We start from the raw sequence: 22,412 nt of genomic DNA, 5'->3' as shown, positions 1-22,412 counted from the left end.
GGAAACAGCTTAAGGGCAAAAAAAGTTATAGTGAGAAAAAAAGCCTCCTTGCCTTCTCCCCCACCATCAACCTTCCTGCCATAACCATATTCCTCGCCCCACCACCACTACCAAGGAGACTATAGAACTCTTTGACCACTACCTTCACTTATCCGATTATATTATGGTAACTTGGGTAAACATACCTCCATCAATAAATTAGTTGCTGGCTACCTCGCTGCTCACCCTCCCTGCCCCTCAATCACCGCCAGCCATCACCTCTACCCCATCGTTACTCACCACTGCAACAAATTCACGAGAACTGAGCACAGACACTTACTTGTGGATGAATTTTCCTTCCTCCTCGTAAATATGCGAGTTTTCCTTCCTCCTCTTGGCTCCTCACAACATAATATTTGAAGCCACTGCAATGGCTACAAACACACTCCTTCCTGCTCCTTCCATTCCGGGGCTCAAACTGATAAACTGTAATAACAAAACCTAATCTGGCAACTATTTGAGGCCTCCCATTGGTTGACTATCTGGTCCTGCGCTGCTATTGGTCAGTCTGAAGCGAATAGTGGTTGGTCACTTTCCACGATAATGGTAACTCTTATGTTAACGATACTTATGGATAATCTCTTAGTTGTTATTGAAGGGCATGGCACCATACAAATGTTTATTTATGATAAAACTGCAGTAGTGAAATAAGTGAACGCAACATTACTTGCCATGAAATGAAATGAAACATACAAACGAATGAGACGTGAACCAACAGGGGAGAGACTACAGAAATCTCGAAATCATAGACAATGGTAAGGAAGGAGAAATATGGCGTTGTTGAATAGGGCACAATAAATTAGCTTGGAAAAAAGTCTTAAACTAATCTTACACAATCAAGTTTCGACCGATTAAACATAATTTTCTTGCTGCCAATGGTGACAACACGCCTCAAGTCACGACCCTGACGAGCGGAAGCGTCGCGTCTGGCCTGGCGGGGAGGATTCTGACGACGGCCGAGACAACCATACGACCATGCGACCACTGGGTTTGGGCAGCGCGGGGGCGAGCCGCACGCGCGCCAGCCAGACGCGACCTTCACGCACTCGTCATGACCCACTGACTGACCCTCGATTCCCCTTCCAGACTGGGCTTAGAACAGAGACCTTAATTCGTGCCGGCATCCAGCGCACACACATGGCGAATTGTGACATGAAGAGTATTGCTTTTTGTCTCGTTTTGAAGCGGCCTTGTTCCGAACCAATGAGTCTGTTGAGTGAAGCAAGTGAGACACCATTTGTCACTTGTCGGTTGGCAGTGTATTAGCACGTTGTGTCATGGAATGATCTTCCACTTAGCTCCTCTCAAAGTATAATACACTAGAATTCAAATACATTGCAATACTAACTCTCACAGTAAAGCACTTTATGTTACCGTGAAACTCAAATACTGCAGTATGAAAACCCAATGCCGGAAAACCAGGAGATAACATGACTCTCAATTATCTTCTTGTCGTTTGTTTCTTGAATAAAGCGAGAAGTAGCAAACGAAGAGGCAAGTGAAGATAATCCTCCATGGCTTTATGAGATAACTTTTGGGACTTGATAACCTTAGCCAAGCTGAAACTACACAGGATACCAGTAACCCTAGGAGAGCGTGGCGACACTGACGGAGGAGGAAGTGGCGGTGAGGGGGAGGGGGAGAGCTTAAGCCTCTTCGGCGTGCTCCTCCTCGTCCTCGTACTCCTCCTCGGCGGTGGCGTCCTGGTACTGCTGGTACTCGCTGACCAGATCGTTCATGTTGCTCTCCGCCTCCGTGAACTCCATCTCGTCCATGCCCTCGCCCGTGTACCAGTGGAGGAAAGCCTTGCGCCGGAACATGGCCGTGAACTGCTCGGAGATGCGGCGGAAGAGTTCCTGGATGGCCGTGGAGTTGCCAATGAAGGTGGAGGCCATCTTGATGCCTCGGGGAGGGATGTCACACACAGCGGTCTTCACGTTGTTGGGGATCCATTCCACGAAGTAGGAGGAGTTCTTGTTCTGGATGTTGAGCATCTGTTCGTCAACCTCCTTCATGGACATGCGGCCTCGGAACACGGCGGCCACGGTGAGGTAGCGGCCGTGGCGTGGGTCGCACGCGGCCATCATGTTCTTGGCGTCGAACATCTGCTGGGTGAGCTCTGGGACGGTGAGGGCGCGGTACATCTGTGACCCGCGGGAAGTGAGAGGCGCGAAGCCGGGCATAAAGAAGTGAAGTCGAGGGAAGGGCACCATGTTGACGGCCAGCTTGCGGAGATCTGCGTTGAGCTGTCCAGGGAATCGTAGGCAGGTGGTGACGCCAGACATGGTGAGGGAGACGAGGTGGTTGAGGTCGCCGTAGGTAGGAGTGGAGAGCTTGAGAGTCCTGAAGCAGATGTCGTAGAGCGCCTCGTTGTCGATGCAGTATGTCTCGTCTGTGTTTTCTACCAGCTGGTGCACGGAAAGGGTTGCGTTGTAGGGCTCCACGACCGTGTCAGAAACCTGCGGGAGGAGGAAGGTTAGGCATTCGTGTGGTAACAGTGGTCGGTGATGAAGTTTTGTGATGTGACTGATAGTGTAAAAAAAATGAGACTCGATGACTTTGTGAATAATGATTGATGATGGTGACTCATGGATGAGGAGCAGCGTTACCAGACTATTGACCCTTTTCATATTCATCCACAACAATTCAACCGCCCGTCCTTTTTACCGAATCATCGACAAGAACACTCGTATTCCCTCTCACCTTCGGACTGGGCACCACGGAGAAGGTGTTCATGATGCGGTCAGGGTATTCCTCTCGGATTTTGGAGATCAGAAGAGTGCCCATGCCAGAGCCTGTGCCGCCGCCGAGGGAGTGTGTGAGCTGGAAGCCTTGCAAGCAGTCGCATCCCTCGGACTCCTTCCTCACCACGTCCAGCACGGAGTCAACCAGCTCGGCGCCCTCCGTGTAGTGACCTTTCGCCCAGTTGTTGCCGGCGCCGCTCTGGCCTGTGTGGCGCGAGATCCAAGTTAGGTTAAGGATTTAGAGACTATTGAGTGGTTTTGTTAGAATAGGTCAAGTTATGCTAGATTAGGTCAAGTTATGCTAGATTAGGTCAAGATATGCTACATTAGGTTAAGTTAGGTTATTTTAGGATTTGAAGCGTAAGAAAGACGGAAGCTACAATAGGTCATTCTATGCTAGGTTAGGTTAGATTAAGTTAGGTTAATTTAGGATTTGAAGCGTAAGAAAGACGGAAGGTACAAGAGGTCAGGCTATGCTAGGTTAGGTTAGGTTTATCTGGTATGTGTATAGTATGTTTTGAGATAATGGCTAAATCAGGTGGTGTGAATATTGGAGCATAAGAAGAAATGAAGTTAAATAAGAGTATGAACAGCTGGGCTAATGAACAAAAAGTATAGGGTAGAAGACAAAGATAAGGTCGTGAGATCCAAGTCAACGGTTTGGCTGATATGAATGTGACTTATGATGTTGAAGAAGAGCTGTTGACTTCGTTTTGAGGTAATATCCAAGTCAACGGTTTGTCTGATATGAATGTGACTGATGCTGATGTAGGAGAGCTTTGACTTTTGTTTTGAGGTAATATACAAATCAGCGGTTTGTTTGGCTGACTCTACACGTACCGAACACGAAGTTGTCTGGTCGGAAGAGTTGGCCGAAGGGACCCGACCTGACGGAGTCCATTGTACCGGGCTCCAAGTCCACCAGGATGGCCCGAGGAACATACCTGTGGAGGGGTGATCAAGGTGTCAGTGGCGTGAGCAGTATACAGGTGTTAAGATGACTGATGGGTTAGAGTGACGGACAAAGGCGAACAACGACAAGGAAGAGAGCGTGAAAAAAAGGAGAATATAAAATAAGGGCACAGATGGAAAAAAAAAAAAAAAAAAAACACATGGGAGGGTGAAAAAAAAATAATATATATATATATATATATATATATATATATATATATATATATATATATATATATATATATATATATATATATAAAACAGAGGAGATTGAAAAAAAAAGAATATAAAAACAAATACCAGGAAGAGGGTGAAAAAAAACCACAATAAATCAAAGACAAGGAAGAGAGGGTAAAAAAGATAAAAGAATAAACAATAAAAGGTTACAAAACGAGAGGTTGAAAAAGTAAAAAATGTAAAAAAACAAATAGGAATGGATGACGAAAAAGAGAATTAAACGAAGAAGGAAGAGAGGGAGAAAAAAATAAGTGAAAAAAGGCTATAGGACGATCAAGGGCAAAACCAAGGTGAGGGTCAAGGGCAAAGGAGACGAAGAAGAAGAAAAAAAAGAGGGTGAGGGAGAATAAGTCAAGGTCAAGAGTGAAGAGGGAGAGGAGGAGGAGGAAAAGGTCATAAAAAAGGGGGAGGAAAACACGCAGAGGGGGAGAGCGAGGTCACGGAGGAAAATAGAGGATAAGATAAAAAAAAAAAAGGAATAGAAATAAAAACAAAATAAATAAAATGCGAGGAAAGGAAATCTATAACTGGAGGGTATAAACACGAAAACGAGAACAAAGAAAAGGGGCGTATGAAAACAAACAAACAAAAAAGAGAACAGGACAAGAACACGGGAAAAACGGATAGCAAAATAAATAAAAACATAAATAAAGAACTTTTCTCTGATGTAAAGAAAAATGAAGAGCTAAATAAAGAAGATAAAATGTATCCTTCCATGTAAAAAAACTATAAAAAAAAACTAAATAAATAAACATAAGAAGATTGATAGGAGCAGGAAAAGAGCGAGAGGGAGCCAATTATACTCTCCAGCAGTGAACTCATTAAAGGAAGATGAGCAAGAGCAAGAAAGAACAAAAGAAGAGCGAGAGGAATCCAATTACTCCCCGCCAGTGAAGTCGTTAAAGAAGGGGACTCATAAGACCAAAGGAAGAGCAAAAAGGACCCACTTACTCTTCCGCTACTGAAGAAGAACAAAAGAGCAAAAAAGAGCAAAAGAAGAGCGAGAGGAATCCAAATACTCCCCGCCAGTGAACTCGTTAAAGAAGGGGACTCATAAGACCAAAGGAAGAGCAAAAAGGACCCACTTACCCTTCCGCTACTGAAGAAGAACAAAAGAAGAGCGAGAGGAACCTAATTACTTCCCGTCCGTTTCTCGTTTATTGAAAATTCATAAGGCCAAAAAAAGTGCATCAAGGACCCACTTACTTTCCGCTACTGGAGAAGAGCAAATGAGCAAGAAAAAGCAAAAGAAGAGCGAAAAGAACCCAGAACAAAAGACCAAAAGAAGGACAAGAAAACCCCAATTATTTTTTTATAGTTTCCGCCAGTGGCCTCGTAAAAGAAGATTCGTAAGAGCAAGAGAGGAGCGAGAGGGACCCACTTACTTTCCGCTACTGAAGAAGAGCAGGAAAGCAAGAAAGAGCAAAAGAGGAATAAGAAGAACCCAGAGCAAAAGACCTAAAGGACGAGAAAACCCCAATTATATAAAAAAAGCTTGTCCAAATTGACTTGGCCAATTTGCACCGAGAAGCCCCTCCCCCACACTGGCTAACCTCCGCCCCCCTCTCACTCGATTGGCTGTTCATGACGTCATGTATTGTTTCAGACAAGTACCAAATATATATGATTGAGATAATCTAGCTAGTTTCATGATTAAAAAATATTCGTAATTGAATTGAATGACGGCACTCTAATTTAACAATCAATGACATCACCTAAGACACAAAGTACAATACTACTACTACCAGTTTTCAAGGGAGAACGGGCCCTTCAAAACAATACAGCAGCAGCATTGAAGGCGATAGTAGGCTATCTATAAAGTAATGCACACTTTCCGTCATTATTTCCTACATAGCTCATTCACATAGGCATACTAAATATAATCACATAAAAAGTATCTTCTACAGTAACTTCATACAGGTAGGAATCATTGTATTAAGGAATAAGTTTTGTATTTGTGGCTTGGAGAGACGGGTGGTGCGTCGTCTGCACCCGCTATCCCGCCAAGCGTACATAGCCTACCAGCCCCTCTAAGCCACAGATACGAAACTTATTCTTTAATACAATGATTCCTACCATGAACAGCCAATCGGGTGAGAGGGGGGCGGAGCTTAGCCAGTATGGGGGAGGGGCTTCTCCGTGCAAATTGGCCAAGTTAATTTGGACAGACTATAGTTTCCGCCGGTGGCCTCGTAAAAGAAGATTCATAAGAGCAAAACAGGAAAAAGAAAAGAACCCAATTACTTTCCACAAGTGACCTCATTAAAGAAGAGGATTATAAGAGCAAAAGAAGAGCGAGAGAAAACCGCCAGTGAAACAAAGGATCAGAAAGAGCAAAACAAGAGCGAGAAGAACCCAGTTACTTTCCGCCTGCGATGACAGGTCGGTATTATAAGACCCTTTCGGTTCTCACATCAGCTATTTCTAAAGGCCAAAGAAGGAGTCAGTCGGGTTCTAATGAGTGTTTCTTTAGGTTCAGAAGAAGGGTCAAACTACCACCTGGGTTATAAAACTACTACTGGAAATGCCCTACTCATACGAAAGCCTTGTCAAATATGTTCTTGGGCGGCAAAATGTCTTACAAAGGGGCAATTACACTGAGCAAATATTCCGTGGATCTTCAGTCAATCCACGATTTCTGCAAGCGTGGTTCTCATTTGTTTCTTGTTGCTGCTGATGATGATGGTGAGTAATACCGTCGTAGCTTTGGAAGATCGTGGACACGTCAAAATACCACGGAAATATGAGAACCACGCCAGCGGAAATCGTTGTTTGACTGAAGATCCACGGAAAATTTGCCCAGTGTAATAGCCCTTTAATACGACCCATAGGAGCAAAAGAAGAACAAGAGTAGCCACTTACTTCCCGCCGGTGGCCTCGTTGTAGTACACGTTGATCCTCTCGAGCTGCAGGTCATGGTCGCCGCGGTAGGTGCCCGTGGGGTCGATGCCGTGTTCGTCACTGATGATCTCCCAGAACTGTAACAAAGAGGACGGGAGTTATAAAAGGTCGCGTTACGATATAGTATACGTTCTAAGCTATTTTCGAGTTGCAAATGTAAAAAGGACGGGAGTTAGAAAAGGTCGCGTTACAATATCGTATACGTTCCAAGCTATTTTCGAGTTGCAAATGTAAAAAGGACGGGAGTTATAAAAGGTCGCGTCACGATATAGTATACGCTCCAAGCTATTTTCAAGTTGCAATTGTAAAAGGGACGGGAGTTAGAAAAGTTCGCGTTACGATATCGGATACGTTCCAAGCTATTTTCGAGTTGCAAATGTAAAAAGGGCGGGAGTTAGAAAAGTTCGCGTTACGATACAGGATACGTTCCAAGCTATTTTCGAGTTGCAAATGTAAAAAGGGCGGGAGTTAGAAAAGGTCGCGTTACGATATAGTATACATTCTAAGCTATTTTCGAGTTGCAAATGTAAAAACGACGGAAGTTTGAATAGGTCGCGTTATGCTGGATTATATTCTAAGCTATTTTCGGATTTGAACTGTAAAAAGACGGTAGTTTGAATATGTTTGGTTAGGCTAAGTTACATCGTTATTTTCGGGTTTGAGCTTTAAAAAGGAAGGACATTTGAATAGGTCAGGTTATGCTAGATTAAGTTAGATGAGGTTAGGCTGCATTAGGGGAATTTACGGTTTGAATTTTACTGTCAATTATATAGTTAGAAAATAGAAAGTTAGTTGGTGAGTTAGTTAGAATGAGAGAGAGAGAGAGAGAGAGAGAGAGAGAGAGAGAGAGAGAGAGAGAGAGAGAGAGAGAGAGAGAGAGAGAGAGAGAGAGAGAGAGAGAGAGAGAGAGAGAGAAAGCGCTACCTACCCCCCTCAAACATAAAACAAAGAACAGCTGAGGATGCAAGCAGTAAAACAAAGAAAACAAACTGTCATGAACACTGTAAACAACCTTCCTTTCTCTTCTTCTTCCATTTACTGATAACTTGAACCTTTTCTAACGCACATAAAACCTCCATTAAAACAACATTACGACGGCAGCTTTGACAGGGATACAAACTGATTTTCTTTCTTCTTTCTTTCTTTCTTTTCCTTATGCCTTTCCCTTCCCGGAACAAAAAAGGTTGTGAAGAAATTAACGTTGATATATATATAATGACCAGGTAGATAAGGTTCCGAGAAAGGGGTGTCAGGTGTCCGAGGTATGCAGGTTAAAGAGGGTTAATTACGACAGGTGGACAGGTGCGTGTGTGTGTGTGTGTGTGTGTGTGTGTGAGAGAGAGAGAGAGAGAGAGAGAGAGAGAGAGAGAGAGAGAGAGAGAGAGAGAGAGAGAGAGAGAGAGAGAGAGAGAGAGAGAGAGGGTGTGTGTGTGTGTGTGTTTGTCAGTTGGTGATTAAAATTTTCTAAGGGTAGGTCAGTATCACATAATCTGACACACACACACACACACACACACACACACACACACACACACACACGCACACACAAAGAGAGAGAGAGAGAGAGAGAGAGAGAGAGAGAGAGAGAGAGAGAGAGAGAGAGAGAGAGAGAGAGAGAGAGAGAGAGAGAGAGAGAGAGAGAGAGAGAGAGAGAGAGAGAGAGAGAGAGAGCGCTGACCCTCATGATCAATACTGGTGCATGACATGACGTGTGTGTGTGTGTGTGTGTGCCAGGTAACGGAAGACATTAACAAACAAAAACAAAACAAAAAAACAAACAAAAAAATCAGATGCGTATACTTCCAGACGTGAGTGACACGAACTGAAGATATGAGAATAGAGAAATCTCTCTCTCTCTCTCTCTCTCTCTCTCTCTCTCTCTCTCTCTCTCTCTCTCTTTAAACCTTTACCCTTCACATCACAACCTTTCTCTTAAGATATAACATCTCTCTCTCTCTCTCTCTCTCTCTCTCTCTCTCTCTCTCTCTCTCTCTCTCTCTCTCTCTCTCTCTCGTAACAGATCACAACAACAAATAATTTCAGTGTTGCTAGAACCGTCACACACCATCAGTCACTGCAGAGGAGGAGGAAGAAGAGGAAGAAGAAGAAGAAGAGGAAGAGGAAGAGGAGGAGGGGGGGCGGGGGGGGGGGGATGAGTTACTCCTGCACATGCGCATTCTCACTACTGCAGAGATGGGGTAGGGGAAGGGGAAGAGGAGGGGAAGAAGAGAGGGGGAGGGAAGGAGGAAGGAAGAGAGGATGGAGGAAGAGTAGAAGGTATGACGTCAGTGGTGCATGTGATGACTAGTAGTAGTAGTAGTAGTAGTAGGAGGAGGAGCTAGGAGGAGGAGATGGAGAACGAGCAGAGGGGAGGTAGTAGTAGTAGTAGTAGTAGTAGTAGTAGTAGTAGTAATAGTAGTAGTAGTGTGAATTTGCTGATCAAAGTAAAGGTAGGAGAACAGAAAAACGACAAATTAAGGATAAACTAACTAAATAACAACAACATCAACAACAAACACACAAACAACACGAACACGAAGCCGAACCGAAACCGAACTTCATTTAAAAAGAAAATACTTTTTTTTCAATGAAATGGTGAAGGTTTCGCTGCAGGAGAGAGAGAGAGAGAGAGAGAGAGAGAGAGAGAGAGAGAGAGAGAGAGAGAGAGAGAGAGAGAGAGAGAGAGAGAGAGAGAGAGACTCAAGGCACGCACTCCACTATATCCGATAGAAAGGAGTAAAAAGAATTCCATTGAGAGAGAGAGAGAGAGAGAGAGAGAGAGAGAGAGAGAGAGAGAGAGAGAGAGAGAGAGAGAGAGAGAGAGAGAGAGGGGGGGGAAAGGTTGAAAGGGCAATCATGACAAGACGACGACCCAAAAGAAGAAAAAGAAAAAAAAAATACGACTAAAACAAGAAACAAAAGACGGAGAAAGAGACAGACAGAAATAGCAAAGACAAATAAGGAAAAAAAGAACAAAAAATAGAAAAAAAATCTAAAGAGAGGAAAACACCCAATGATTGCTAGCGTAAAGAAAAAAAAGAAAATACGAAAAAGAAAGAAAGCAACAAGTAAGCAAGTAAACACAAGTACATGTAAACAAAAGAAAGTAGACAAGTGAAGATAAATAAAAATAAGTCTATGGGCAACAAGATGACACTTCGCCAACGACCCCACTTCGAAACCCTATAAAAACTGACCATAGGAAAGGCCGGATTTGAGGCGAATTTGTCCCATCCTTTCTCTCTCTCTCTCTCTGTTCAAACATCACAAATCGCCGTTAATGAGATGAGCAAACAGAGAGAGAGAGAGAGAGAGAGAGAGAGAGAGAGAGAGAGAGAGAGAGAGAGAGAGAGAGAGAGAGAGAGAGAGAGAGAGAGAGAGAGAGAGATTAAATTGTACCCAAAACCAAGTTACGAAAAAATTACATTGTCACGACCCATTTTTTCCCAAGGGAGAGAGAGAGAGAGAGAGAGAGAGAGAGAGAGAGAGAGAGAGAGAGAGAGAGAGAGAGAGAGAGAGAGAGAGAGAGAGAGAACGTCTGGCTGGCCGGCTGCCTGGCTCACAAAATCAATATCACTGTCGGGTCTCTTCCACCTAACCCGACCTTGCCACACCCCACCTGACACACCTCCACCTTCACCATCACCACCACCACCACTACCACCATCACCACCACCATCATCACCACCACCACCACCACTACCACCATCACCACCACCACCACCATCACTTTTATAAGCTGCTGGGTTTATGATAGGTGAAGGGGAAGAGAAGGGAAGGAAAAGGAAAGGAAGAGAGAGGAGAGAAGGGAAGGAAAAGGAAAGGAAGAGAGAGGCGAGAAGGGAAGGAAAAGGAAAGGAAGAGAAGAAAGGAGAGAAGGGAAGGAAAAGGAAAGGAAGAGAGAGAGGAGAGAAGGGAAGGAGAAGGAGAGGAAGAGAGGAGAGAAGGGAAGGAGAAGGAAAGGAAGAGAGAGAGGAGAGAAGGGAAGGAGAAGGAAAGGAAGAGAGAGAGAGGAGAAGGGAAGGAGAAGGAAAGGAAGAGAGAGAGAGAGAGAGAGAGAGAAGGAAGGAGAAGGAAAGGAAGAGAGAGAGGAGAGAAGGGAAGGAGTAGGAAAGGAAGAGAGAGAGAAGGGAAGGAAAGGAAGAGAGAGAGAGAGGAGAGAAGGGAAGGAGAAGGAAAGGAAGAGAGAGAGAGGAGAGAAGGGAAGGAGAAGGAAAGGAAGAGAGAGAGGAGAGAAGGGAAGGAGAAGGAAAGGAAGAGAGAGAGAGGAGAGAAGGGAAGGAGAAGGAAAGGAAGAGAGAGAGAGGAGAGAAGGGAAGGAGAAGGAAAGGAAGAGAGAGAGGAGAGAAGGGAAGGAGAAGGAAAGGAAGAGAGAGAGGAGAGAAGGGAAGGAGAAGGAAAGGAAGAGAGAGGAGAGAAGGGAAGGAGAAGGAAAGGAAGAGAGAGGAGAGAAGGGAAGGAGAAGGAAAGGAAGAGAGAGAGAGGAGAGAAGGGAAGGAGAAGGAAAGGAAGAGAGAGAGAGGAGAGAAGGGAAGGAAAGGAAGAGAGAGAGAGAGACGGGAAGGAGAAGGAAAGGAAGAGAGAGAGAAGAGACGGGCAGGAGAAGGAAAGGAAGAGAGAGAGAGGAGAGAAGGGAAGGAGAAGGAAAGGAAGAGAGAGAGAGGAGAGAAGGGAAGGAGAAGGAAAGGAAGAGAAGAGAGGAGAGAAGGGAAGGAAGAGAAGAGAAGAGAAGAGAGGAGAGAAGGGAAGGAAAGGAAGAGAAGAGAGGAGAGAAGGGAAGGAGAAGGAAAGGAAGAGAAGAGAGGAGAGAAGGGAAGGAGAAGGAAAGGGAATGAGAAAAAAGAAGGGACATCAAATTTTTCTTTAATATTTCGAAAGACTAAAACCACCATCACCACCACCATCACCACCACCACCACCATCACCACCACCATCACCATCACCACCACCATCACCACCACCACCACCACCACCTCTCCCATTACCCTTATAACTCCTTCCTTCCTTAATTTAAACCACCACCACCAATAATATCACCACCACCAACACCACTATCATCATCACCCATTCCTTCATCACCACGAACATCATTATACCATCCTGCCTCCTCCTCCTCCTCCTCCTTCTGTTTCTCTCCACTCTCCATCTTCATCACCTCCATCAACACCTCTTCTTCCTCCTCCCCTTCAACACCACCACTTCCATTATCATCACCCTCTCCACACTCCCTATGTCTACACCTCCACCACCACCACCACGCCCATCACCATCATTACATCATCTTCATCCCTTGCCCTCTTCACCACCATCACCACCATTACCATTATTACTTCCCTTCCTGTACCTCCTCCTCTTCCTCTTCCTCCTCTTTATCACCTCTTCCCTTCCTATCTCTTCCGTCTACTTCCTCTCTTCCATCTCTCAATTCCCTTGCCTTCTCTTTTCTTGCTCTTCCTCATCCTTGTTTCTCCTCCTTTCCCTTCATTCTTCTTTATGCCTTTTTCCTCTTTTCTCTTCCTTCCTCCTCCTCCTCCTCCTTTCAGTTCTTCCTCTTCTCCCTCTATCTACACCACCATTACCACCATCACCAATAACAATAACAATTAAACATCACCACCCTTTACTCCTCCTCCTCTTCCTCCTACCCTTATTCTGCTCATCCCTTCTTCCTTCTTCTCCCTCTCTCCAATCCTTCCTCTCCCTTCCCTCCCTCCTCTCTCACATCCTCCGCCTGTGACATGTATTAGTAACAAGATACTGGGCGGGGCTGTTGCAAGAATGGGCGTGGGTGGGGTGGGCGGGAGGAAGGGGAAGAAGGGAAATGAACAGGAGAAGAAGGAAACGAAGCAGGTGATGGAGTAAGATGCAAAAAAAGGAACATGGGGCAAGGGGAAGGGGAGAAGGGAAGGGAAGGAACAAAGGACAAGTAGCAATAGGAAGGGAGGGAGAGGAGAAAGGAACAGGGGAAGGAAGGGACAGAAGTAGCGACAGACGGGTGGGTTATCAAGAGGGGCTTAAAGTGACCCTGTTCGCTTCGCCCAGTTCGGTAACCTTCGCTACTTCGGCAACCCTGTACTCTTTAAGGCTTGGAGAGAGAGAGAGAGAGAGAGAGAGAGAGAGAGAGAGAGAGAGAGAGAGAGAGAGAGAGAGAGAGAGAGAGAGAGAGAGAGTTTGTCAAGTAATATATCTATCGTAAAATCAGATGAAACGAGAATACATAGTTAAACAGATAGACAGATAAATCGACCGATAAAGAAAGTGTTTGTCGGATAATATAGATAAATTAAAACTAAAATTAAATGAAACAAAAAAATATATATCTACTAATTACTCCTGCTTAATTTCCGTGTAAAACTTTAATTGGTATATTTAATGACGTCGGTGGGAGATAATTATGTACTGAGGGAAAACGGTGAAAATAATTATAGCTGCATTTTTTTTTTCGCAATTATGAAAGTGTGCCAACTCTTCCTACACGATACATTCTTCTTTTTTCTTTAATTTGTGTATATCCATAAATGTAAGAAAACCCAACAATATATTCCCTGTTACTTTCTTCTTTAAGTAGTATATAAAAAAAATCTGAATGCTCTTTTCAAATACGGTTACAACACATTTTTTTTTTCGCCTTCCTGTTCTTTATTTTAGCTTTTTTGTGTGTGTTCATAAATGTAAGAAAATTTAGTAATTCACCCTCGGTTTCTTTGTTATATAAGTAAAACATAGAAAACTACACTTAATATTCACTACAGGTATGGTTACAGCACATCTCTCTCTCTCTCTCTCTCTCTCTCTCTCTCTCTCTCTCTCTTTTATCTTCATTTACTCCATTCCTTTCTCTCCCTGTCTGTACTTCTTATTTCTCTCTTCCCCTCGTTTATCTTCATATACTCATTCCTTTCTCCTCCTCTTTCCCTCTTCTTATTTCTCTTCCCTCGTTTATCTTCATTTACTCCATTCCTTTCTCCTCCTCTTTCCCTGTCTGTCCCTTCTTATTTCCCTCTCTTCCCCTCGTTTATCTTCATTTACTCCATTCCTTTCTCCTCCTCTTTCCCTGTCTGTCCCTTCTTATTTCCCTCTCTTCCCCTCGTTTATCTTCATTTACTCCATTCCTTTCTCCTCCTCTTTCCCTGTCTGCCTGGCCTCGCATGCAACACCCCATTAACACACATTCTTGGCCTTTCTCTACACGTGAATCCGGTATAACAACTCCCCCTTCTTTAATCTGTTTCTTAGTATATACGTGAGTCAAGGTTCATTACTGCTATATACTTCCCTTTATCTGCACGCTTTGTTTTACTGTATACGTGTGTGTGTGTGTGTGTGTGTGTGTGTGTGTGTGTGTGTGTGTGTGTGTGTGTGTGTGTGTGTGTGTGTGATAAAAGGTAATTGCAGGTACTTTTCTTGTCTGTCCATACTTGTTATGTGTGTGTGTGTGTGTGTGTGTGTGTGTGTGTGTGTGTGTGTGTGTGTGTGTGTGTGTGTGTGTGTGTGTGTGTGTGTGTGTGTCGTATGGAGCAATAAAAGTGTAGATTCATGTCGTTCTTTGCACGCTAAACACTCACTTAAGTAGATAGATAGATAGATAAAGAAAGAAAGAAAGAAAAAAAAATGGTTACGTTATGCAGTTAAAATTTCCTGTATGACGCGAACCAGAACAGATCGAATCTAAAATAAAAATAAAAATATACAAATCATAACACATAGTCATTCTGTATCATCACTTTTTTACTCTCGTTTCTATTTCTGACGATAAATTGTACGCGAACCTCATCTCTCTCTCTCTCTCTCTCTCTCTCTCTCTCTGTCTGTCTGTGTCTGTCTGTCTGTCTGTCTGTCTGTCTGTCTGTCTGTCTGTCTCTCTCTCTCTCTCTCTCTCTCTCTCTCTCTCTCTCTCTCTCTCTCTCTCTCTCTCTCTCTCTCCATTATAATTTGCATTCCTGGCAGCCACTCATTCTGCTGTAGGTGCGTGACGAGACCTGACCCGCCAAGGCTAGGGCAAGCGAAGGAGGGACCGGTGGCGTGTGTGTGACCTCTTTCGGCAGACACGTGAGGAAGGAAAGAAAACGGAACGAGGGTGAGGGCAACGAGGAGCAAAGGGAAGGAGGGAAGGAAGGAGGTGGTGGGAAGAAGGGAAAGGAGATAGGAGGGAGGAGAAGGAAAGGGATGGAGTGGGGGCAAGGAAGAAAGGGAGGAAGGGGAAGAAGAGAGAAAGCAGGAAAGGGAAGAGGGAGTAGGGGCAGGAAGGAAGGGGGAGGAGGAAGTGAGAGGAGAAAAAGGGAAGGGAAAGAAGGAAAGGGGTGAGAGCAATGACAAAAAGCAAAGGGGAGGAATAGGGCCAAGAAGCAATAGAAAGGGAGGAAGGGGAACAAGGAAAAGGAGTAAGGTAAAGAAGGAAGGGGGAAGAGGAAGTGAAAGGAGAGAGAAGGCAGGATAAGAAGGGTCAAGAGCAATGACAAAAAGCGAAGGGAAGGAATAAGACCAAGAAGCAATAGAAAGGGAGGAAAGGGAAAAAGGGAAAGGAGTAAGGTAAGATGAATACGCTATAGCTGCGCGTGGCTTCGGTGCCGATCTCCGTACCTTTGGCCTTTAGTAAGTAAGGAAGGAAGGAGGAAGGGGAAGAAGGGGAAGGAGATAGGGAGAAGGAGAGGGGTGAGGGCTGACAAGGAAAGGGATGGAGTGGGGGCAAGGAAGGAAGGGAAGAAGGGGAAGGAAAGGGGTGAGGGGGGGGACAAGAAGGAAAGGGATGGAGTGGGGGCAAGGAAGAAAGGGAGGAAGGGGAAGGAAAGGGGTGAGGGGGGGGGACAGGAAGGAAAGGGATGGAGTGGGGGCAAGGAAGGGAGGAAGGGGAAGGAAAGGGGTGAGGGGGGGGACAGGAAGGAAAGGGATGGAGTGGGGGCAAGGAAGGAAGGGAGGAAGGGGAAGGAAAGGGGTGAGGGGGGGGGACAGGAAGGAAAGGGATGGAGTGGGGGCAAGGAAGAAAGGGAGGAAGGGGAAGGAGAGATACATCCGGGTTACAAAAATTTACCTTCCCCAGGTTTTCCCAAGTGGTCGATAACTGCCCCCCCCCCCCATCCCCCCCTCCGCCAACTTATCGACCTGACCGAAAGGGGGGATGGACATTGGACAACTGGGTGAGTTCGCAGACTGCCCGGGCTGGAATTCGAACCCAGGCCCATAGATTCGTAGCTATACACGGTAACCAATGCGCCAAGGAAGAAATAGTAGCTTCTGAGACTTCTTGATATCCCCGTCTTGAAAGAATTGGAGTTGTAAGAAGGGGAAGTAGGAGTAGGAGTGATAGGAGGAGGAGGAGGAGGAGGAGGAGGAGGAGGAGAAGAAGGAGGAGGTGGAAAAGGAAAGATATAGGCAAGGAAGGAGTAATACCATCGTGATTATGATGATGATGATGATGATGATGATAATACGACGCTGATGATATGATGATACTGGTCTTCGTATACATAAGGCGAGTCAGTTATAATAGCATGTGTGCCTGTGTGTGTGTGTGCCTGTGTGTGTGTGTGTGTGTGTGTGTGTGTGTGTGTAGGACTTTACACTGAGGCTATCGAACCTTTGCTCATTAATGATGTACACACACACACACACACACACGTAGTCACCCTTTCCTTTCTCCTCACCTCACACCTCTACTCCCTCCATTTTCACTTCCCTTTTCATATTCCAGTCCCTCCGTTTCCTCCCTTCCCTTTCATTTCTTCTCTCCCTCTCCCCCTTGCATAGGCTACCCCTCTCTCCCTGCCCTCACCCTCTCCCTCCTCCTCCTCTCTTTACCTCCCTTTTTTTGCTCCCATACATCCCTCCCTCTCCCTTCCCTCTGTCTATAGTCCGTCTACCCTCACTTCCTCTCTCCTCCCCTCCATTTTCTCCCTCTCTCATTACCTCCTCCCCTCCCTCTCTCATTTTAGTCCCCCCCCCCCCCCTCTCTCTCTCTTGCAGTCGTTTTCCTTTTTTCCTTTTCATTCTTCTTTTCTCCTGTTCTATTTCTCTTCTGTTGGTATTTTTATTATTATTTACTCTTTCTCTATTCTTATTTTTCTCCTCTTTCTCTGTGTTGCTATTTTCTACTTTCCTTCCTCCTTTTCAAATCCTTTTCCTCCATCCTCCTCCTCCAGCCCTCTTCCTTTCTCCTCCTCCTCCCTTCTCTTATTCTTCTTTCTATCTCTTTCAATCTCTTCTCATGCCCTTTCTCTCTCTCTCTCTCTCTCCATTCTCCTGCTTTCTCGTAACTCTTACCTCCTCTTTTCACACTTCTCCCTCCCTTTCTTCCACCCACCGGTACCTCTATAAAGAATTCAATGAACCCGGCCTGATGTTTATTTTTTTCTTCCTCTCTCACTCTTTCAGTATGGTTATTTTCTTATTCCTCTTTCGTTATTATCTTTTCTTTCTCTGTTGGTATTTTGATTATTATTCACTCTTTCTCTATTCTTATTTTTCTCCTCTTTCTCTGTGTTGCTATTTTCTACTCCTCTTTCGGTATTGCTATTATTTTTTTCTTTATTCTCCTTTATTTCTTCATTCTACTTCCGACCTTTTTACTCTTTTCCTCATAGCTATTACTTCTTCCCTTCTCATTTCTCTTCTGCTTCCTCCCTTTGCCCTCCTTTCTTCATTCTACTTCCTACTTTTACTCCCTTTTCCTCATATTTCCTTTCTTTCCTTTCACGCCACTCGGTAGTTTTTTTTGTCTCCCTCTTTCTCTCTCGGTATTGCTTTTCTTTCCTCTCTCTCTCTCTCTCTCTCTCTCTCAGTATTTTATTTTTTTCCCTCTCTCTGTACTGTTTTTCTCTCCCTCTTTCTCTCGGTACAGTTTTCTCTCTCTCTCTCTCTCTCTCTCTCAGTATTTTTTTTCCCTCTCTCGGTACTGTTTTTCTCTCCCTCTTTCTTTCGGCACATTTATTTCTCTCCCTCTTTCTCTCGGTAATGGGTTTTTTTTCTCTCCCTCTTTCTCTGCCAGCATTATTATTATTTTTTTATCCCTCTCTTAGTATTTCCATTATTATTATTTCGCCGCCACTTCCAGCAAGGGTTAATGAGTCTCGGGTAAGTGCATACAATTTTTCTCGTGTTAATTGCGGTCTGGGGTTCGTTAATGACAGGGCCACAGGTGTTCATTTGCTACCTGTTCATTACTAGAGGCTCAGGTGATGTGAGGTAAAGGAGTGCCACATTCCTTTAGGGGTGGGTTGTTGTTGTTTGTGTTTTGTGGTTGATATAAAAATAAATGAAGGGTCGAAAAAAGATGTGAAAATAAATGAAAAAAAGATGGGAAAGTGAGGAGTGTAGCAATTCTTTAAGGGTTGTTGTTGTTATTTTGTTTTGTTGTACGTGTGTGTGTGGTTGGTATAAATATGAAGGATTGAACAGAACGGGAAATTAAATAAAAAAAAGAGAAAGGAAAGGTAGGAGTGCATAATTTCTTTTACGCGTTTTGTTTTGTTTTGTGGATAATAAATATGATGAAGGATTGAAAAAAAAAAACGAGAATCAAACTAACAAAACAAAAAGGAGAGTGAGGAAAAAAAATTAAAGTAGAGAGAGAGAGAGAGAGAGAGAGAGAGAGAGAGAGAGAGAGAGAGAGAGAGGAAACTATGTGAGAAATGTATATATAATCGTTTACTCCTGACCTTCATATATTGCCTTTTGAATAGTTTAGTGGGTCCCCCTCCTTCTCCTCCTCCTCCTCTTCACAACCCTCTCCCTCCAACTTCTTCTTTTCATCCTCCACTCTATTTTCCTATTCCTTCCTCCTCTTTCTCTTACGGTGTTACGGTCTTGTCTTCCCTGTGACTAACACCAAACTCTTCGCCGATATAATGAAGGACAGAAGAAGACATGTGATCACTAAACAATCATGAATATTTCGAGATGAAGCTAGGGTGAAAACTGGAAAGCTAGAGCTGAAAATGAACCGGAAAACGAACTGGAAAATTGCAACTCAACTTTAATCTCGGATCGAAAGAAACGTGCACAAAGAAAAAGACAATCGACGCTAAGAGTATGAGATCGAAGAGAAAACAATCTGTCAATAGAAAATCTACCAAAAAAATCAAATGAGGAATCAACGAAGAAATTCAGACGAGTCATACGAATATTGAAATGTCATTCATGAAAAACTGAGCTACAAATCGGAAAAATATAAATTCACAGAAATCAATCAACGCTGAAGGTATGAGCAACACGAAGAAAATCAATTAGTCAACCGAACATCTATCAAAGGAAAAAAATGACTAAACAGACAAAAATAAACGGAGTCAGTCCTGGGTGTCGAAATGTCATTCACGTAATGAGCAGACTACAAAAAACGACGCAAAATCTCTCTAGTACGCTACACGGCTGAGTCGGTGAGGCAGTGGATGAGTAAGACGCGTGTGAGTCATCAAAGTAAACCAGAAAGCTGACCCCCTCGCCCCCTTCGACCCCGTCCCCCCCCGAAATGGTGCAGTGTGGTATCGTATATCCAGCGGCCTGTCTGGTTATCGTACCTCTGGCAGGGAGCAAGTGCTGCCAATCCGTTGCTTCATGTTATACCGCAGAGAGAGAGAGAGAGAGAGAGAGAGTAGTAACAATAATGATAATACTAATAATTCGAGGGAAGGTCGAGCCGGCCTTAATCTAGGTTATTGGTGGCTATAAAGTATTAATATTTCTCTGGTATGGATTAATTATTAATACTGTAGGGGCGACATTTGTTCCTATTTTACATGGTCAGCTAATGTGGAACGTATCTGTATAGAAGAAAATGAAGAAGAAAAAGAAGGGAAAGGAGGAACAAGGAGGAGGAGGAACAAGGAGGAACATGGAGGAGGAGGAACAGGGAGGAACAAGGTAAAAGAAGAAAAGAAAAAAGACAACAAAAGGAAAATGATAAACTAAGAACACATGTAACAACTAAAATGAAGAGGAAGGAAAGGTGAAATAAAAGGAAAAAATGGAGAAAAAAACAGGAATGGTATGATGCTACGAATATTGAATAGAAAAAAAAGATCATGGGCTATACTATCATCAAAACAACATGAAAGCAACTGATATATTGCCCTACAGCGAAACACTAAAAGCAATCATTCCATCGCTTTTTAAAACAATACAAAACATTAAAACGATCAAATGGAAAACAGAATAATGGGATCTCCTTAATTTTCATTTCTGCCTCTCGTTGCTATAAATAAATAAATACATACGAGGGAATGGATGCAATTAGTGAGATGGCAAAAACTGATACATTTGTGATTTTTGTGTTATTATTATTATTATTATTTACGGTGTGACCTCGAGATCTGGATAAATACATAATAATACAAATAAAATGGAATACATATAAATGTCTCGCAGAAGAAGATGATGACGATAATGAAGTAGAAGAAGAAACATGAAGAAAGGATCGAGGAATTAGAAAGGAGGAAGACGAAGAAGAAAAAGATTGATAAAGTAGAAGAAACACGAAGAAAGGAGGAATTAGAAAGGAGGAAGACGAAGAAGAAAAAGACTGACGAAGTAGAAGAGAAAACGCGAAGAAAGGAGAAATAAGAAAGGAGGAAGACGAAGAAAAAATAGATTGATGAAGTAGAAGAAACACGAGGAGGAAGAAAGGAGAAACACGAAGATAGAGAAAAAACTGAGCAGAAATAGGATTAAAAAGTATATACCTGTCAGTCATTTGGTTAGTTTAGTTAGGATAGGACAACTTGAGAGAGAGAGAGAGAGAGAGAGAGAGAGAGAGAGAGAGAGAGAATAGGTACTAGCATTACTCCACAAGGAAAGGGTTCATTCATATCAAAGAGGAAGTCAACACATGTCTCATTGCCCTTGAGAGAGAGAGGGGGCATGTGGTGGTGTTGGTAACGGAGGATAAATAATAAATAAGAGAAACTAGGTATTGTTCACTACTACTACTACTACTATACCCCTCCATTCTCCCTCCTTTCCCCTCTCATACTAGATCGTTACCACCTCTTTCAAACACACACACACACACACTGACTTAGTTTATAGACCACAAAAACAAATGATAATCACACAAAACATATCCCCCGCATGAAAGACAAAATGCAATCAATAAAGCTCTTAGACACAACGTAAACACACACACCCACCCACCCACACACGCACCTCCCCTCACTGGTGACAGCAACGAATCTTTCCTCGCCTCTCCCCTCCCCCTCCCTCACATTTCCCCTTAGTGTAAAGGTTACGAATTCCCCCTTCCCCTCCCCCTTTCCTTCCTTCTCCCCTCTCGGAAAGACAGTCAGACCTTCCCCTCTTCCTCCTTCTCGCTTCCCCTTATCCGTACGTCTAGCTTCCTCTCTCTCTCTCCCTCTCTTATACCTATTTCAAGGTATCCTCCTTCCTCTTCCTTTTCTTTCCCAACATGACACTAAACAGGCCTTCCTCTTCTCCTCCATCCCCTTTTCCCCTCTTCACTTCCATACCCATACTTCCCCTCTTCATTCCTTTTCCTTTCCTCCTCCGTCCCCTTTCTTCTCTTCCCCTCACCTTGATTCCCCTCTTCCTTCCTTTCCCCTCACTACCACAAACAACACCACAACCACTTCACACGGACGTATACGGACACACAGTTTTCCACTTACTTTTGCCCCGATCTGGTTGCCGCACTGGCCGGCTTGAATGTGCACAATTTCTCTCATGGTGGCGTAATACTAGTAAGGTTAGCACAGCGGTAAGCGTTTGAATGAGTCACGGCCGCGGGAACCCTGCTTATAAAGCCCCAAGCAGCGATGCCAGATTTTCGTACTCCGAGCATCGTATTTTTCGTTTTTTGACCGACAACTACTGCAAGAAAATAGAAACACATCAATAATTAACCATTTCAACGATAATTATTAGTGAATCTAGCTATTGGGGTGGAGGAGACAGTTTTGGGTATGAAATCGGGAAATATAAGAGACTGAGTACGACAATTTGGCAACGCTGAACCTAAGAGAGGCTTCTGCGTATGCGTCTCCGCCAGGCTTACCAACCGTCTCGAATCTCCACGGAACTCAAAACCCACATCCTATATTACGATTTTATGGGTCTAGATGGGTATTTATAGGTGTTTTATTGGGTTATATGTATTTTTAGGATTGTGTGTGAGTGTATTTAGGCTGAAGGGGGTGTCTAGGGTGTGGTTTATGGGAGGGAAGGGTTGCCAGCGGTGGTGGTATCGATTTTCCGCGAATCAATTGAACACGCCCATATCGGAAGTCTAGGCCGGGCAGGGACGGGCTGGAGTCTCGGCTTTAATCACATTCTACGGGTAGTCATGCATCTGGAGTAGCTAAGAGAGAGAGGCAATGCACAAAGTTATATTAGGCAGTCTTATAAACAGGACAGAACGCAGAATACCCGCAGCGCTCACTGTTTCTCTCCTCGCTACTCGCTTCCTCCTCTTCATCCTCCCTCCCTTCCTCTCCTTTCCTACCCTAGTAATAACACCGGTTGTCCTACCCACTACCCTACATATCTACCCTTTGAACTTGCCCTGTATATTGTTTTCTACGTCTTCCTCCCTCCCTT

General features: G+C 44.0%; 1 protein-coding gene across 1 annotated transcript; it reads right to left on the bottom strand.

Annotated features, from left to right (window-relative positions):
• Positions 1–1,545: 1,545 nt before the first annotated feature.
• On the bottom strand, positions 1,546–21,835 carry LOC126995918 (tubulin beta chain). Its single transcript, XM_050855818.1, has 5 exons — positions 21,485–21,835; positions 6,834–6,949; positions 3,624–3,727; positions 2,743–2,987; positions 1,546–2,498 (listed from the first exon to the last, which is right to left on the bottom strand). The coding sequence occupies exons 1-5, from the start codon at positions 21,539–21,541 to the stop codon at positions 1,686–1,688; spliced, it is 1,335 nt and encodes a 444-aa protein (XP_050711775.1). The 5' UTR covers positions 21,542–21,835; the 3' UTR covers positions 1,546–1,685.
• Between the last annotated feature and the right edge of the window lie 577 nt (positions 21,836–22,412).

Source organism: Eriocheir sinensis, chromosome 9, assembly GCF_024679095.1.
Source record: "Eriocheir sinensis breed Jianghai 21 chromosome 9, ASM2467909v1, whole genome shotgun sequence".
NCBI classification, from domain to species: Eukaryota; Metazoa; Arthropoda; class Malacostraca; order Decapoda; family Varunidae; genus Eriocheir; species Eriocheir sinensis.
Note: the sequence above shows the minus strand (reverse complement) of the source record. Positions and strands in the feature narration are given on the sequence as shown.